Below are 19,386 nucleotides of genomic sequence, written 5' to 3'. Positions count from 1 at the left end.
TGTGCAATTTTCTCAAATGACTCAGCGTGGAGCTGACAATTGAATTTTTGCCTCCCAGTTTGGAATGCCAGGGAGGAATTAGCTTTTTCTTTGAAGTGATAAAAATTTTTAGGAATACTGGTGGTGGTGGTGGTTACACAACACTATGAAAGTAATTGATGCCAATGAAATGTATACTTAAAAATGATTGAAGTGGCAAATTTCATGTACATTTTACCACAATAAAAAGAATTCAAATGATGCTGGTGGAGTTTTTTCTTGGGAGAAGAGTATTTTTAATGTCCTTGTTTAGCCATCTTAAATATGTTCCCCAGTTTTATTGTTTTATTTATTTTTTTTTTTTACATTTTATTAATCTAAGAAATCCTCAGGTCTTGAGGCTACTTCATCTGTGTACCCTATTGAGAAAGTGACCAATACTAACATTGGTTATTTTGCAGAATCTGCAATTCACTTTTAAAAGACAGACTTTAAGGGGTGCCTGGGCTCAGTAGGTTAAGCAGGCAACTTGGGCCTAGGTCATGATCTCAGGGTGAGTTCGAGCCCCACGTCGGGTTTTGTGCTGACAGCTCAGAGCCTGGAACCTGCTTCGGATTCTGTGTCTCCCTCTCTCTCTGCCCCTCCCCAGCTCACGCTGTGTTCTCTCTGTCTCTGAAAAATGAATCAACATGAAAAAAAATTTTTTACAAGGCAAACTTCGATTTGTAACGCCTTCTCTTTTTTTCTGTTACATACATTTCTTTGGCAATGAACTGCTAAGTAATAATAATAATAGTAATGACACTTTTAAAGGAATGAAAAACAATGGGTAATAGTCCAATACCATATTTCTAAATTGTTTCTCTGCAACTAATTGCTTTTGTCCTATTGTTTAAAAGACTTCATATAAATTACACAGCAATGCAAAGATCTGTTGTTTGGTCATGCCGATGCTTTAATAATTTGGTGAAACTGAATGATGTCCTCTAGATTTCACAGCAGAATCTGTAAAATAATAATGAGGGCCTGCTGTTTCCCCTGGAGACAACTGTGGTCTTTGAAGGGCATCAAATCTGTCAAGTCACTGTCTTGGACACTAATAGAAATAGGAAATTTCTGTTACTTACAAATTAAACTTTAAAAAAAAATCCAGTCCTTCCTAAATGAGCATATGTATGTTGCCTAGTTTTATTCTTTCATACTTTTTATTAAAAAAAAAAAGGAAACCAAGCAATTCTCATTCTGATGATCAAAGTTGATTTTTATCCCTTGTTTTTTATTTGCTTTGCAACTGCCTACTTATCAAACAGGCTGATTTAAACATTAATTTCAGGGCACTTAGGTGTTTGCATCCAATGATGAGATTCAAGACTTACCCTAGACAAGATGGGTGCAAAGTTTGTCATGCGCACACTTGATTCCCTTTTCTGTTCTTTGTATCTGCCTTCTCCCCTCTCTAGCTGATGTTTCCTGGCTGACCCCTAACATGATTGCCTGTCATGAGGAGCCTGGCAAGAATCTTAAACTGAATGTTCTCATGAGGCAGACCAGTCAGTCAAACACCCCGAGCTCCTGACTCACTGGCCAGTGCTCCTTCCTACATTTCACTTGTTCTGCAACAGATCACTCTCACCAACGATCCTCAGTGCTGTATCATGTGCAGTGTCAATCTTCTAAAAACAAGCAAACAAACAAAAAACCATTGTTCTCAATGCCAGGCTGGGGGTGTAGGCTAATGAACATTGATGGCCCTCAGTCACCCAATGTGTTACATATTGCACATCTTTCTTAGAGTTCTTTGAATTTCAGCCACAGACTTGTGGCATTGATTACCACAACACCCCAACCTCCCTTCCCAAAAAACAAGAGTGGTAGAATTTTATACATTCTGACAGCCTTGTTAGAAAAATTATTTTGTGGGAAATCAGTGGATTTTTGGTGTCTGTTCACTTCTCAATATTTTACCACATAAATCATCACCTACTCACAATGTTGGATTATAAGCAAATAGTACCTAAAAAAAAAATCAGAAACCTGTAATTCTAAAATACTACGAGATGATGTGCAGGTAACCACAGGAAAAAAAAATTAGAAGTCTCAGTCCCTTGTACAAGGGTTTTGATCTTTGCTTGAACTCTTTAATTTATGAAACACTCAGACCTTGTATTCATTCTGGAACACCTTATGATTATGTAAAACCACACAATAATTTCTACATCTCCTTTATGACACAAGTGGCATTTTATGTATTTGTCACCCCACATGGTTCATAACTTTATAAGTAGAACTGTGGAAGGTTAATACATGCCAAAATTAGGCTCAATATCAGGCAATACCATATTTGAGAAATACTGTGCAAAATCTATGCAGTAGGAAGAGTCAGCAGTGAGTGCACGCTTACTTTTGGTCAGACATAATTCTAAGTATAAGAATACTTAATAATATCCCCTATCCCTGTGTATTTGGACATTGGTTTTAACTTCAAAGTGAAAGCCTTCAAAGAATCATGAGACTGCAACCTCCTGGAGCAGGTGTCCTTCCAGGAACCAGGTAGGAGATGTTCCCTACACCCTTCAGGCTCTACTGAGCAGTCGACAGCACTTTCCTCCTCCCAGAAAGAAGATACTTGGATGCACTCATTAGGGATGTTGTAGGGGAAAAAAATTATACATAGGGTAGAGTTGGGTAGATTTACCATTCATCCCTTATGATTCTATGATCCTAAATAAAAAGATAAAGAATAAAATCTAAAGGAAATGCTTAATGAGCTGGATTTATGATTCATTTTAATTAAGCCATTATCCTTATTTTATTATCTATTCCAAGTGGAGGCATTAATGGCTTAAACTTTTCAGTTTCTGAGCATTGGGCTGACTTCTAAATGAAATATATTCATTTTAAAATACTCATTGCTATATGATAAAAATAAAACTACCATCTCTATTCCTCATGCTTTTTATTTTAAAATCTGAATCCTATGTATGCCATTAAATAAGTAAGGCATGGATCTGTCCAGAGGTGACTGGGTACTCTTCCTGACCTGTATATGTTAAATGACTGATGGCCAAGGTTTATTCACTACATGCCTGCCGCAGGCAGGAAGAGTTGCAGAACTTCGTGAAAGGTAGCTTTTGGCAAGCTTCGAAAGCTGTGTGGAGATGAGAAGGCGTGTGTGTCCTAGAGGTTTTCAATTGCTTTCTCATTTTCAAATGTTGCACGTCCTCAAGAGACCTTGTCAAGGTCAAAAGCACAATGAGCTAACCAGGGGAAACCCCAGAGAAAGCCAAGATGTGAAAATAACAGCTGGCTCCCTAGAGAACAGGAGCCTTGCTGGTTTGGCAGGCTTGGACTCTTGCGGTGCTCTCTGGAAGGCTCTCTTGTTCTTGGGGGAGGGAGGAGGGAAACCAAAGGGCAAGAAGAAGAAAGGTGGGAGCGATAAGATAAACTATAAAACAAAATGTAGCAGAAAGCAAAGACAAGAAGTAGAAGGAGATTTTAAGGGTACAAAAGAACCAATAATTTTTTGGTTAATCAGAAAATAACATGTAACTTTGGATATACTTTTAACATTCAAGTTTTTTTGTTTTTTTTGTGTGTGTTTTTTTTTTCAACGTGTTTTATTTTTATTTTTGGGACAGAGAGAGACAGAGCATGAACGGGGGAGGGGCAGAGAGAGAGGGAGACACAGAATCGGAAACAGGCTCCAGGCTCCGAGCCATCAGCCCAGAGCCTGACGCGGGGCTCGAACTCACGGACCGCGAGATCGTGACCTGGCTGAAGTCGGAGGCTTAACCGACTGCGCCACCCAGGCGCCCCAACATTCAAGTTTTAAGGGATATATTTCAAAACCTGAATCTCTTTAAAGCATTGGCTGAAAGTACCTTTCCGATGTCTAGTCTTCATATGAAAATAAAATATATACATACTGCTTGAAATGCTCCAGAATGTCATATTACAAGTGTATATTTGAATAAAAGCCACATATGTGAGGATATTCTAAGTTCTTTGCCCAGAACAGTGCAATGAAAACTGATCATGTAGTTTTATATTCTTCCCATAAATAAAATAGAGATTTATTATATTAGAAATCTTAGGTGTTTTGTTTGAAATCTTGAGATGTTTTGGTTTATATTGATGAAATTAGTCATGGAACTATGCCATTTCTCTTGGTCTTGTTTCTACATTTTCGATATTGAAATGTAGAAAAAAGTAAATGGAATTTGCTATTAAATTATCAAATTTTGATGACTGTGGAGTTTTCTACTCAATACTTCTCAATTAATATAATTAACACGCTTCTTTTTTTCAGTGGTTTCAAATGCATGACTCCCTTATAGATGCCCTCTAGGTATTAGAGGTAACTTTCTATGTGCTTCAAAAAAGATTGTGTTCAAGAATGCAGAGAAGCTTTGTCAGATACCCTGTATAGATATATAGATAGCATATTTCATTTTATTTTTTTAAAAAAGTCTACAAGCATCTTAATGGTTCTTTTCTTTTCTTTCTTTCTTTCTTTTTTTTTTTTAATAGCAGAAAATGGCCCCCGTCTACTCGTAGAAGCAGAACAAACCAAGGTGTTCTCACATAGAGGTGGCAATGTTACACTGCCATGTAAATTTTATCGAGACCCTACAGCATTTGGCTCAGGAACCCACAAAATCCGAATCAAGTGGACCAAGCTAACTTCAGATTACCTCAAGGAAGTGGACGTTTTTGTTTCCATGGGATATCACAACAAAGCCTATGCAGGCTACCAGGGCAGAGTGTTTCTGAAGGGAGGCAGTGATAATGATGCTTCTCTGGTGATCGCAGACCTCACCCTGGAGGATTATGGGAGATATAAGTGTGAGGTGATTGAAGGATTAGAAGATGATACTGCTGTGGTATCATTAGATTTGCAAGGTAGGTACCTATAAATCATGTTAAGCTTGGAAATGATAATTAATCATTTTTCATGATGAGTAATGTCTAGTGGTTACCACAGTGATAATGTGAGAACTCAAAAGTCCATGAATGGAATGCTTCTGCTCTTTTGTGTTTTGCAGTCTGTCACTGATTCCAGCTTTCATATTTGAAATGTACACACAATGGTTATACGTAAAAGTGAAGCTATTTGCAAGTAGGAGAAACGTGCAGTGGAACTGAATTAACAATACTTGGAAACTGCCTTATGCTATTCAAAATTTAAATCTCATTACATAGTTATTGAGAAATTCAGATTGAATGCATTTTTATTATGCTTCTAAAATTATCTCAGTTTCAAATAATGCCAACTTTTGTGAAGGACATCTGCTAGCTAAAATACATGTAATCGTATTCTATCAACTAACTGAAAACTTAATTTAACAAAAAAGTGCCCTCCAGATTTACTTAAATAAATAAGTAAAGAAGTAAACATTTTTAATGGTCCAGACTCTTTTAGACACCGAATACCACGTATTCAAGGCATTCTGGAGCAATTTTATTTCTTAAATAGGCAATCTTTTCAGTAGTTTTAAAAACCAAAATGTGAAGAATGCTAAACAATAAAAAGTGCCCTCGCCATCCCACCTCCCCTCTGCCCAAAGCCCATCGTCCATATGCCCCACTAACAGGGAAACTCCTCTCTGTTTCTCATATCTCAAAATATCTCATATTCACGAATTTCAGTGTTTCTTTACACTGAAGGATGACTAATGGCTATATTGTTGGAATACTTTCCGTCCTTAGGCACGTAAACTATAGGTATATGTTTGTTAGAAGCTCCTTTCACATCTAGGACAGACTTGTGCCTTTTCCACACGTGTGTTGGTTCATTAACACATCACTGAAGATGTGACCTTCTGAATCCTATAGAATCCCATCACACGTATGGAGATTTATTAGCTTTATGTATCTAATAAATTGCACAGTATCATAAAGTACATCTTTGTGACCTTCTCTTGTGTTTTAGTTGTACTTCTTGGCTCCTGATTATATGAAAGTATATTATATATACTTTCAGTTTTTATTGATTTACATTAATATCCATAAACATTAGCATTATTCAAGATAAAAGAAGTGATTGGCTTAGAGAAGACTGTTAACCATCAAATATGAATTGACAGCCAATTTCCTTTATCAAAGGGGCATGAGACAGTGGACGGAGCCTTGAGCTAGTAGTCCCAAGACTCTTAGGTTAGTCCCAGCTCTGCCAGTATGAGTTTTATAACTGGGGAAAGTTATTTATACTTACTGTACCTGGCTTCCTTTTCTACGAATAATAGGTTGAACTGTTACTACCCATCGAGTTACTTTTTCTTCTAAAATTCTATTTCTATACCATGTATTTCCTAAACCCAAGTAATTCACATACCATATTTACTGTCTCTCCACATTTATTTTAAAATGAAATTTTAAGTGAATAGAAACCCATATAACTCACCAGAAATAGAAGGACACCATAAAAATAAATACAACTAATATAAGATACTTCTATCTTCCACCTGGATACCTGCGTGCTAATAGCTTTGAGCATGAAACCTGCTCTACCTTTGTTTGAAAAGGAGATTCATGTGTTAGAGGATGAGGCACTCTAAGGTCAAGCTGAGACTGTACTCAAGACATAATTAGAGGTGCTGAAAAGGAACTATAAGAAGAATAATTTTTTCCTGCCTAGGCCCTGCACCATCCCAAATCATCATGCTTTCCGCCCTATTGGAACACTTCCATACCATATAACCCATAAGCATACGAGCCAAGCAAATGTGTCCAAGAAACCAATTTAACTGATAAATATTTTTCCAAGGACTGTTTTGGTGTCAGGAGATATAAAGATTTCCAAGCCTTGGTTCTTTTAATTCAAAAGTCTTACAGGCCATTAAAGATCCTAATATACTTTACAAAGTAAGTATTTTAAAATAAGGCAGAAGTTATAATTTCGTAGGTCAACTACACTTCAATTAAAATAAATAAATGAAATCAGGTAGAATTTGGTAAAGTAAGTGGGTACAAACCAGTTGCTATAATCGTGCTCACTATGTATTTTGCCCACTTGCAGTAATCCCACTTGACAGATGAGACTTAGGGAAAACTCCTTTTCTAAGGTAACATGGCCAGTGGTAAGAGCTAGAATTAGAATTTGATACCAAGGCATTGGAAGAAGCCTATGCCTTTATCCACTATGATCCAGGGATTCACGGGAAGGAGAAATTCTCTGTTGGAGAGAAGACCAGAGGCTTCAAAAAGACAGCAGTCTTTGGCAGCTCCCCGCTTGAGAGGATTCCTAAAGGTCCCAGAGTTATTTGGGGGATAACCGACAAACTATCTTTCGGTCATACTGCATTAATTGGTGTACTCATGGTAGCTGTTAAAATTCCCCTCACTGCAGGTAGTGTTTTTCCATCTTTCTTGTGTGCTACAGAAAGGGTAGAAGCCATCAGTAACCAGCGGACCTGCCTTGAAAAAGCTAACATTTTAACATTTAGCCTCATATACATGAATCCATTTCTAAACAAGTGAAGAAAATACAAATCTTCAAAGAATAAGATCAGAGTTCTATCTCGTACCTTCTGCCTCCTCTCCTAAGCTGTGATGTTTTCACAGCACCTTACACAGCTTTCCATTTAGCTCTCATCACATTTTGTCTTGTAAATATTTGTAAACTTGCTTGTCTCCACTTGCTAACTACAATCTACTTGAGGGCAGTCAAGTGCCAAGAATAAAATTAGTGCTCAGTAAATAGTTTACAAGTGATTGAATGTTAGATAAAAGGGGTTTAAACTTTTAAATACAGAAAACAAAATATGCCTGCCATGCAGGGGCCATGAAAAGTAGGAAGCAACACTTGATTTGGACCATGAAAGATGAAAGAGTCCTTCCAAAGGGTAGAGAGTGTGAAAAAGCAAGGGAGAGGGCATTGTGGGCATGAGAGAGAAACTCCTGAAAGGTAAACATGTGAATACCAGATGCCATAGACAGTCAGCATCCACCTGGACTGGGTTAGGGCTCTAAGCTCAGCAATAGGGTGGGATACAAATTTTTATTATAGCCAATTTCAAATATTTGGAAAAGTAGAAACACTGACCCCCCATATACTATTGTCCAGCTTCCGAAATTATGATGATGGCATCTCATTTTATTTTGCTTTATATAACCCTATTTCTACTGCATATTTTTCAAGAAAAACTCAGAAAGCATATTATTTTATCTACACCCGCTGCAAGAAGAGATAAGGACACATATTTTAAAATGCAATTGCACACAAAAAATTTAAGCTAACCCTTGGAGGATAAAATTTCAGGAGCTTGCTTGCTGCCTGAAAGTGACTTGATAGTTTCCACATAGTCTGGGATAGAGGAGCAAGGTGTGTTTTAAAGGCTCAAATAAACTGCATGTGCAAAAGCAAGCTTGCAGTTACCACTTACTAGCTCCACCCCAGTTTTTGACTTTTTTTCATCATTTACATTCTTAATGTCACCATCTACCAATCAGGCAGCTTTCACTCAAGCTCCTTGTCAATGTTCTCATGTGCATAAATAAGAGCACGAAAAACTAATATCATTTTAAATGTCATGACTATTCTGCCTTTTCAACTGTAATTGTAACAATGTCTTAAATTATATTGGGCCTTTATTAGAGACTAAATGCTATGTTCTCCAAAGAATTTTTCTAATTAGGAAAAAATCATTCTTCTTCAAGATGTCCAAATTATATGCTTTGTATTTATGTTCCAAGATTTTATTCTGTCTTGGATTCAAATTGCATATCAAATCATGAGCTGTCTTCAGTAACAGGCACACCCCAAACCTGTATCCTAGAGAACCGAGTACAGTGCCTTGCTCTTAGTTGTGACTTAGGAACTTTTTGAATCACACTGACAAAAAAAAATTATACATTTTTTTGAGAGACTGAACTACATGTAAATTGGAGTTAGCCGTGCAAACAATTTCTTCATATAGAATCTTGGGTAGGGTAACGCCCTCTGATTACTCCCGATTACCCACCGTGCCCAAAACAGCACCCAACAAGAGAATAGCCTCATGTCAATATAATGAAGAAATTCATGTCACCAGAAATTAATGAATAACTGGGTCTGCAGAAATCATCTCAGCAATCAACACATATATAAATAAAGATACGAAAAAGACATTGATGTTTGTGCTTCCGACATTCCACCGTATTGGTTTTCCACTGGTGACAACAGCTCCAAATATACAAAAATATAGTATGAGAACTTTTACAAATAGAAAAATAATTTCAGATATATATGTGTACAGGATGTGTACAGAACTGATAGGCACTGAAGACAGTAAAATTATACTCCATGATTTCTGTCTTTTTGCTATTGAATATATTTACTTTATAAAGTTACTGAAATTTACATTAGCTTTCATATGGGCCATGGTATGAACATCTTATGTGTCTAACAAATTGTTATTTGCCAACAACTAGGGTGAATTGGACTGCGAAATTATAAATATTAAGGAATGTGTTTTCAAAACATACTTCAACTAACTGAACTTCTCACATCATTTGATATTATTCTTTTCCATACAATATATCATTCTTATTAATCTCCTTTGTCGTGATACATACCAGCCCTTCATGGGAAAAGATATGGTTTTTGATAACATTTTGACATATAACTATAAAATAATCATAAGTGGAAAATAATCACACACCCTTGGTGTCACCTGTGTAAGTGTAACCTTTCTTATTTTTGTAATGCTGGATGAAAGCAATAACCATTTGCTCCATAATTCAGCTGTAGGAATTACACATTTTTCCACAGAGCCAAGGTTTCTGCAATTATAGTCTTAGATATTAAAATATTAACTCGATGGAAGCAAAACAAGTAAATAAATAAAATGCTAACAAACATGTAGTTTCAGAAATGCCCCTGCTTGTAAGAATCAAGATTATTGAAATGTGTCCACCCAATGTGCTCAATACAGTGAAACTTCTACAACTTTGGCTAAGACATAGAAAATGACCCTGATTTGCCTGGAATGTATTATTTCCATAATCATCAAACATTAAAATTCAAGTAAATCTTTTGAGTTGGTATAACAATAAGTTGACCATTTATTCCTACAATTAAAAAATAATAAAGTTGTCATATAGGGTTTCACTTTGATTTTAAGAAGGGGTTGCATGAAGTTATGTTAAATTTGAAAAGAACTTAAATAAAAATACAGTACACTAAATTTGGAACTGAATCAATCGTGTTTCAGTAACATTCAATTGTTCATCAAGAATAACCACTAAAGAAAATTTTTTCCTAATGTCCATGATAGTCCACCAAATATACCACAGTGAGTTTAAACCAGAAAGGTTGTCTAGGTCTTTAAAATTATTACAAATTAAAATATCCTACATTCTCCACTATTTCCATCTTGAGACATCTGGGAAACAAAATCCAACCCAAATGGTTTCTTTCTCCAGATTGAAACACTTTGAGATTTTCCTTTCACTTGGGGTCTAGCTGCCAAGGAAATCTCTACTGGATAAATTAATTGTTTCTCTTTTCATTGGCATTGCTGGAGTTCTGAGCAAAGAGGACGAAAGGCATGAGGGGACAGGCAGGGCTACAGCAGATCCTTCCAGCACTAACTGGGGTTCTTAGCTGGATGCCTGGAAATAGGTCTTCTTAGATAGAACCATCTCAGGCTCCCCTCCACCCCCATCACTGCAGGGGGCAGTGGTAACTGACAGAGTCTTTTCCTCCTTCCTTTTGGCTCTGATTCAGCTTACAGATCCCTCAGCCAAGAACCTGAGAAGGCAGGATGAGATCAGGAAGCCTTCCTGGATCTCTGCCTCCAGTGAAGAGTGCCAGCTGGACTGCCCTAGAGGGACAAACGTGTCCTGCAGAGGCCCTGGGTGGACAGGACTTGATTTAGGCTATTGAAATTTCTTCTTGTAGAGTCTTCCAGGACAACTTATAAAAGAAAACATTTCCTGTGTCCTGGTTACACTATTAGTCAATTGTACATTCATCTTGAATAGGGTCTGCGGTCTCATAAAATAGCACTTGTGATATAACCTACCAATTACTGTGTCAGTGGGACAATTTTTCATATTCCACATGCTCAAGTATTAATCATTTCTAATTATAGTAAAAAATCCAAGGCAAGGCCTTGAATAACCACTCTAAATTAATAGTCATTTATTTATTTATTTATTTATTTATTTATTTATTTATTTATAATGTTTATTTTTGAAAGAGAGAGAGAATGAGTGGGGAAGGGGCAGAGAGAGGGGGACAGAGGGCTCTGTGCTTACAGCAATGAGCTTGATGTGGGGCTTGAACTCATGAACCATGAGATCATGACCTGAGCCAAAGTCCAATGCTCGACTGACTGAGCCACCCAGGTGTACCCCCTTTTTTTTAATGTTTGTAAATTAACAGTCTTTTATGGGGAGACATTTTGATGCAGTGGTCTTTCTTAAAGTCCGGCAAATGATACAACTTTGCTTCCTTGTGATGTAATTATTATCCTTTAAGGAAATTGTACAGAAAGTTATGAGAGGGTTCAATGACCGCTAGTGATGATCTGACCAAAAAGAATGCTTTTGGAAAGTAATTGCATCTTCCCAGGCAAAGTCAAGTGCCGAAGTCACACTGTTCACATTTGTTAAGTGCTTTTGCATTCTCAAATATTTTACTTAATTCTTTGGCATTAACTCAAAAGATGTTTATTCTGTATCTACCTTGTATAGGACAAGTTTTGGGAAGGTTTTTCTATTTTTCAATTTGCAATAAAGAATGTTTTTAAAAGCTAGTTTCAAATTTCAATACACGAATATGAAAGCTGAAAAATAGTAATAGAAATATTTTTAAATGAAACCTTTCATTTTAGCTGCACCATTCAAGGACAGAAAAATTAAAATAAGATTAAGGGCTACACTAAAAGTTGAAATGGATACGAGTCACAGGAAGCCTGGGTGGCTCAGATAGTTGAGCGTCTGACTTCAGCTCAGGTCCTGATTTCGCCGTTCAAGAGTTCGAGCCCCAGTTCGGGCTCTGTGCTGACAACTCACAATCTGAAGCCTGCTTCAGATTCTGCCTCTCTCTCTATCTCTGCCCCTCCCCCACGCGCTCTCTCTCTCTCTCTCTCTCTCTCTCAAAAATAAATAAGGGGCGCCTTGGTGGCTCAGTCGGTTAAGCGGCCAACTTCGGCTCAGGTCATGATCTCGCAGTCCGTGAGTTCGAGCCCCGCGTCGGGCTCTGTGCTGACAGCTCAGAGCCTGGAGCCTGTTTCGGACTCTGTGTCTCCCTCTCTCTGACCCTCCCCCATTCATGCTCTGTCTCTCTCTGTCTCAAAAATAAATAAACGTTAAAAAAAATTTTTTTTTAAATAAAAAATAAATAAATAAATAAACAGAAAAAAAAGGATAAAGTCAGGATACTCTCTATGGAGGTTGTGCTACACTGGAAAGAATTATCTTATTAATATGAAGTATGGGTGCTTAATTAGGTTTTTGCTAGACATGTAAACTCACTTTAGAGTTTCTCCAAATAAGAAACCTCCTAAATGAAAATTTCTTCTCTGTAAGTTTTTAGAAACATATGTAAAAGCAAGTATATACCTACATTTGAATCATTTGTTACCGTGTTTGTACATTTAAAAGGCTATATTAAACAAATTACTAATTATATAAGAAAGATTACTAAGAAAAACATGGAAAAAACAAAATACCTTCTCTCTGAGCACTGTTTCTATACCCTCTACCACTATTAGTATTCAATATTGACTTTTTCCCAGCTGAAAAGGACTCAGTAGAAATCCCTTTTAAGATTAGTGACTAGTAGCAGAAGGTAAATTCTCAAGGGAGGCTATTTGAAAAACATAACCTGTGGATGAATCATTCCAGCAAAGAGAATTTTAAGGCTTGGATTGAGCTCTTAGCAAAAGGGTAAAATCACCGAAGTTATGAAAAAGCATAGCTGACTATGACATGCTCAGAGCTGAGACACTGTTGATGAGGAAAAGGGACCATGAGAAACCATTTCAAGTTGACCAAAAACTGCAACTTCATTGGATGGAGATTCTGTTAGGTTTTCACCAATCAAGTGGCATTTGCTCAGAGTTGTTCCTTTTTGTACCACTAATCCCTTGGCCTCTCCTTTGGACAGGTGTGGTGTTCCCTTACTTCCCACGACTGGGGCGCTACAATCTCAATTTTCACGAGGCACAGCAGGCTTGTCTGGACCAGGATGCTGTGATTGCCTCCTTTGACCAGCTGTACGACGCCTGGCGGGGCGGGCTGGATTGGTGCAACGCCGGCTGGCTCAGTGACGGGTCTGTGCAATATCCCATCACAAAGCCCAGGGAACCCTGTGGAGGCCAGAACACGGTGCCCGGTGTCAGGAACTACGGGTTTTGGGACAAAGATAAAAGCAGATACGATGTTTTCTGTTTTACATCTAACTTCAATGGTAAGCTATTAACTGTACTGCCTTCTTTCCTATCCTGGGGACCAATGCATACTCTAACGCCACGCTCAACTTTTAATCTTACCAATTAGAAAAGAACATGGTTTTGATACACTGTTCCCGTTTGAACATGTAAAGTTCTTCACTGTCATAATTTTTTAAAATATCCACCCAGGGCAAGCAAAAATGCTTATTGCCACTATTCTTAGGTTTTATTGCATCAGATTATCATAAAATAGTTTAAACTGTAAGGGTTCTCTTTCTTATTGACAAAGATGCTGCTGCCCCTGTGCGCAATACAGATGCGTGCCCTGGGATACAGAGCTCTTAATGAAGTGAAGGTAGCTTCCGAGTCATACTCTCCTTCTCTAAATTACAAAGCCAGTTATGTTCAGGGTTGGTCAGCAAAGCACACCATCAGGAGAGAGCTCAGAGTAAAGAGAACTTGGCAAGAAAAATTAAGTAGCAGTAACATTGGATGTGAAAGCAGAAGAAGAGAGATCAGGTCGCCTCGGTGTTGCTGATTGCCTTCCATGTAACCCCCAGCCCTGTCTTGCTCCATCCAGAGCCAGCTACGTAATTTGTGGGGCCCAGTGCAAAATGAAAATGAGGGCTCCTCATACAAAAATTAAGAATTTGGGGCACCTGGGTGGCTCAGTCGGTTAAGCGTCCGACTTCAGCTCAGGTCACGATCTCGCGGTCCATGAGTTCGAGCCCCACGTTGGGCTCTGGGCTGATGGCTCAGAGCCTGGAGCCTGCTTCCGGTTCTGTGTCCCCCTCTCTCTCTGACCCTCCCCCATTCATGCTCTGTCTCTCTCTGTCTCAAAAATAAACGTTAAAAAAAAATTTAAGAATTTTAAGATGGTGACAGCAGTAGGTTAAAGCAAGCATGAGGCCCTGTGTAACTGTACAGGTCACACATCCATAAAGCCAACACTGGCCCCATCATTTTATATTTTTGTTCCCTGATGACATGGTTTAGGAAAAATAGCAAGGGATCAGGGATCAACAAACTTTCTGTGAAGGGCCAGATAATAAATATTTTTGGTTTTGTGGGCCACAGGGTCTCTGTTGCAACCACTCAATGTGGTTTTGTACACTGTAACACAAAACAGCCATAGACAATTCTACACGGATGGGTGTGGCTGTGTTCTAACAAAACTCCAGTGGACTCTTGTGCTCCAGTTTGGGGACCTCTGGTGTGGATGACAGAACGAACCTTGTAGCTAATGTTGCGGTGGCCTCTACCTTCCCTCCAAATCGCATTGTTTTAGTCACGGAAGAATTGGCAAGCATTAATTTATTCTTCAATAATCTGTAGGTAATGGAGGGCAAGAAGACATCACATTGCAAAGGGTAATCAGATAAAAGAGTGTGACTGTATGCTACCTGAAACTAAAAGTCTAAGATAATCTTCATTGTTTCACCGCAGTCGGTGTCATACTTCACACATTGTATGCATATTTAATACACATTGAAGGCATCTCAGTAATGAACTTTACTCAGTAAGTGGTGGAGACTAACTTGCTCTTTCTTGTGAAATCAAGATATGGTTAGGTGTCAGGGCTCCCACGGAGAGAAGTTGAAAAAAAAAATTCATTCTCTTTGCTAGTAGGTGAACAGACTAGATTCGCATTCTGAGTCCGTATTATTTATGGCAAGTGACTTCCTGTATTTTTTGCATTTTCATACTGTAGTCTCTGAATAAGAATAATGTCTTATTGATACCTGTAATGAAAAGGACTTGAGGGCTTTTGAGTTTTTTTAAATGGACTTTTATGTCAGGAATGTGTTTTGATCTTTTCACATTCAAATTTTGCCTCTCCAGAAACTTGTGCTGGGGCTCAGTCTTGCTACAGCTAGAATTTAAATAGCTCTTGCTTTTAACATGGAATTCTCGCTCTAGTGCTACAGAAGGGCCCTTTGAGTCACTAATTAGCTAACAGAAACTGCAACTGTCATTTCCCTTTTCTGCTTTCAAGCTATAAAAGGGCATGTCTGAACACATACTAAGGGGCAAGGAATAAGTTAATTTAACAGCAAATGACTGAGGGGCACTACATTAAAGTGACAATCCTATGTTCCCAGAGCTTTATAGACATTGCTCTCTATCCCCCTCCCTCGAGAAACGCTTCCGTTTGGGCTCCTTCCGTCTCTGTACGGCGCAGTCGCAGACAGGCCTTTGACGCGCGCTCTCTCTCTCCTCCTCCACAGGCCGTTTTTACTACCTGATCCACCCCACCAAGCTGACCTATGATGAAGCAGTGCAGGCTTGTCTCAACGATGGTGCTCAGATTGCCAAAGTGGGCCAGATCTTCGCTGCCTGGAAACTTCTGGGATACGACCGCTGTGATGCGGGCTGGTTGGCGGATGGCAGTGTCCGCTACCCCATCTCTAGGCCAAGAAGGCGCTGCAGTCCTACTGAGGCTGCCGTGCGTTTTGTGGGTTTCCCAGACAAAAAGCATAAGCTGTATGGCGTCTACTGCTTCAGAGCATACAACTGAGGGTGCCCCTAGAGCACGCCAGTGTCAAGGTCATTGAGAACATGTGAAAGGTGTTTTTTTTTTCAATACGAACTCATGCAAGTTTTACCAAAACTGTGATAACCCTTTTTTACTTACTGTAAAGAGTCATTTTCATAAAGACCAATTCATCAATTTGGTTTTTTTTGTAAAGCTATCACTCAGTATATATTATAAATTAATACAATTTTAAGGGAAGCGCTACACAAGGAGGCTTTAGAGCCAAACTGTTTCGGCTACATCATCCCAGCGAAGTATCCTTTCATGAATGGGGCACGCGATAGCTTGAGAATTGCTAGGATTAAATTAAGGGAAGCACGGCTACTCAGAGCAGCAGCTCCCACAAGCACAAATTTTACACATTTGTACAATTTTGAAATGTACTACAATCAGCAAATTAGAGCAACAGATTTGAAATACAGGCTTCTTTACATAAACTGAGATTCTGAGAGATTGCACAAAACTCAGTTACACATGGGACAATCTACACTTTTCTAAAAGATATTATTTCAAGTCTGCAATAGACACAATGTTTTACTCTTAAAAATCCTGCCTTTTGACCAAGAAATAAAAATTTAAAAAAATTCATATGGACTCCAATGCATATTAACAAGCACAGTTAAAACTCCTTAATAACCCCATTTATATGAAGTACAAAACGTAAATAAGCAGATAATATTTAACCAGTGAAAGACTCCTATCTTCTTTTAATTAAAATTACACATGCCTGAGAAGAATGGTTCTATCTTTTGAGTAGCTTTACTGAATTATATTTAAATTCTAAGGGCCGTTTGCTAAGCAGCATTAGCATCTACTCAGGGCAGTTATATAGATAAACTGCTGGACAGAAAAATTGTAAAATTTAGCAGCTTGATTTTATGTTAGCCTATGAAATATTATTGTCCTATAAAAATAACTTTAAACTATTTAATATTTCCTTATTTACCTTACATGAATAAAATTTAAATCACCAAAATAATGTATAACTATACACTTGCCTAAACAAATACGGACCCGACATTCAAAATTCTTACCATTCTTATTTGTATGTTTACTAGAAAGCCCAACTGGTGCCTGTGTGGGAGGAAAAAAGTGAACAAGTGGTTCTAAACCTTCCTCCATATAGAAAATGTGGTCAATGATATCACTTTCCTTGCTGGTCGTCATTAGGCTCAAATGAAATGTGGAAGCTCTCAGCAAAGAAAGAGTTTACACTAAAATCTTCAAGGCTGTAAATGAAAGGGTAAGACCAGCTTCAGAAAAACAACTTTAGACATTAGCAGCTCCAATATTAAATAAAGCTCTGTTTTCCTATATTTTTATGACTGTTGAGACCCCGCAGGGACCAATATTTGTATTCAAATTACATTTCATGGTTTCCCATTGTTTCACAATGAGTTCTAATAAATGGGATTTAGTATAATAATCCAAGTATGACATAGCTGGTATGCTTTCATGAATGTTTTTATGTAGATTTTCCTCCCGTGAACATGAGTAAATAAATCTGTTTCCTGAATTGATTGTGGTTGCATTTAAAGCTCTGTAATAATTCTAATAAATTCACTCTATATAAATGTAGAGTTACATATGTGGAAGGTATAGAACAATCGGAAGTCCATGAAACCATAATTATATCCATACATTATTTAGACAAAATATTGTAAATAAAAGTAGGCCATTTCTTTTGTCGAAGTAGATCTGGGAAATTCCCGATGCTTTAATATTTAAAGAGGACAATGTATGCATGCACTTTTTACATTAGGTTGGATATGCAAATTGTACAAAAATATAAATCCAAAGAGATTGTGAAGTTCAACTCAAACACACTGCTGATATAACTAGAACTCAAACTTCAAAATTAAAAATACCTGAACGGTCTAGGAAAAGATGAATATATTATTTAAAGAGGGGTATCTCCAAAATAACAACTTTAACACCTCCAATACGGGGGTTAGCTTATTGGAGGAAGCCCATACTTGAATGATTATGACCCACATTACAAGAATTTTATTGGAAATCCAAGTGGGAACAAATTTCTGTTGAGGCAGATATATTATTTTCAGTTATTGCTGCAGAACTCTACCTTTATAATATTAAGCATAGTAGTGTTTCTTAACTTTTGAATACTTACTAGTATTGGAATTGGTGCTGATCAAAATCTCTGGAGTGACTGTTAGCTAAATAAAATCTATACTGATTGCACACCATTTTTCCATGCTTGTAAAAAAAGAAAAAAAAGAAAGAAAAAAAAAAACCTTAACAGAATGAATACTGCTGGGCAGAATTTTTATCTTCTGACTTCCCTCCAAGGATCAGAATCCTCTTATCCCTTTGGACTTCTACCTGAGTAAGGGTTTTTTTAATGTTCTTATTTTGCTGTTTTCCACCAATGTCTATTTTCCTACTTCATTCTCCAAGATATCTCATCAAGAATTTCTAAAAAAGAAAAGTTATCCAAATACAATTCCTAACAGAAAGTCAGCATAGCACTGACAAATTCAGAAATTACTCCTCAGACTAGGGTTCCAAGAGTATCAGAGGGATGAGATGGGAGTCTGGGTTAGGAAATCCTGTTTTGATCATTTTGTCCATAATTAACACTTGTGGCCCATATAAAGAACAAAGTTGATTTGAAAATTCCACTGAGTTACCTACATTTGAAAACACAAACAAAAAGAAATGATTCATATGAAAAGAAGGAATGGAAATGAAAATAAGTCACATTAACACTGGAAACCATCTTTAAATGACTGCTGCCATATTTTATCACAGTAATTTTTAGTCAAATATGGTATTTGTAAATTTAAACTTTCTGTCATAGAAAGGGGGCCGGTACCTGTTAAAGCTTTATTGTATGCAATAATATAGTTGCTTATTATTTTGGCAATTAGAAGTAGACTCAAAAGAGATTCTGATTTGGTTGCTGGCAGCCATACTGGGTTTCTTGATTTCAGTGCTCCAAAGAATATGGTGGTCTCATGGAGTAGCTGACCACTAAGGAGGGGAGGATTAAAAGGGAATGACCTGTCAGTTTTCAGCATAGAATGCATCAAGAACAATCAATGGATAACTGACATAATTTTGTTGATAAGTGAACTGTATCATAGCTCACTACTGCCAGAGCAGCAACGATGTACAACAAAAGAAATGCAAAATTCAAAAGTCATTAAACCACCTGATTAAAAGAACAATCAGTACTTAAAGGCATTTAATACCTACTGAGTACAAATCTGAGGAGAAAAACCAATCTGTATTACCAAAAAAAAAAAAAAAAAAATGTTTTCATTTTCTGTAAGATACAATGAACTGGTAAACAAACATTAAAAGTCAATTTTGTGTTACTGCAGTATCTTTTGATTCTTCTGAGTTGTAGAATCTTAGCTATTATTCTTCGGTGAAACTCTGTAAGTTACATTATTTCATGAAAAGACATTTAACCCATTCTTGTTTTCATGCATTTCAGTTCAAATTGTAAACACATAACATTTT

At 37.5% G+C, this 19,386-nt stretch overlaps 1 protein-coding gene across 1 annotated transcript in view; it reads left to right on the top strand.

The window, feature by feature from the left end:
- HAPLN1 (hyaluronan and proteoglycan link protein 1) overlaps positions 1–19,128 on the top strand; it is a 73,081-nt gene extending 53,953 nt beyond the window's left edge. Inside the window, exons 3-5 of the mRNA XM_042989580.1 lie at positions 4,510–4,881; positions 13,076–13,378; positions 15,590–19,128. Coding sequence (XP_042845514.1) covers positions 4,510–4,881; positions 13,076–13,378; positions 15,590–15,879 — 965 coding nt within the window. The 3' untranslated portion in view covers positions 15,880–19,128. The remainder of the gene's footprint in view (positions 1–4,509; positions 4,882–13,075; positions 13,379–15,589) is intronic.
- The last annotated feature ends 258 nt before the right edge of the window (positions 19,129–19,386 follow it).

This window comes from Panthera tigris, chromosome A1 (assembly GCF_018350195.1).
Source record: "Panthera tigris isolate Pti1 chromosome A1, P.tigris_Pti1_mat1.1, whole genome shotgun sequence".
Taxonomy (NCBI): domain Eukaryota; kingdom Metazoa; phylum Chordata; class Mammalia; order Carnivora; family Felidae; genus Panthera; species Panthera tigris.
Note: the sequence above shows the minus strand (reverse complement) of the source record. Positions and strands in the feature narration are given on the sequence as shown.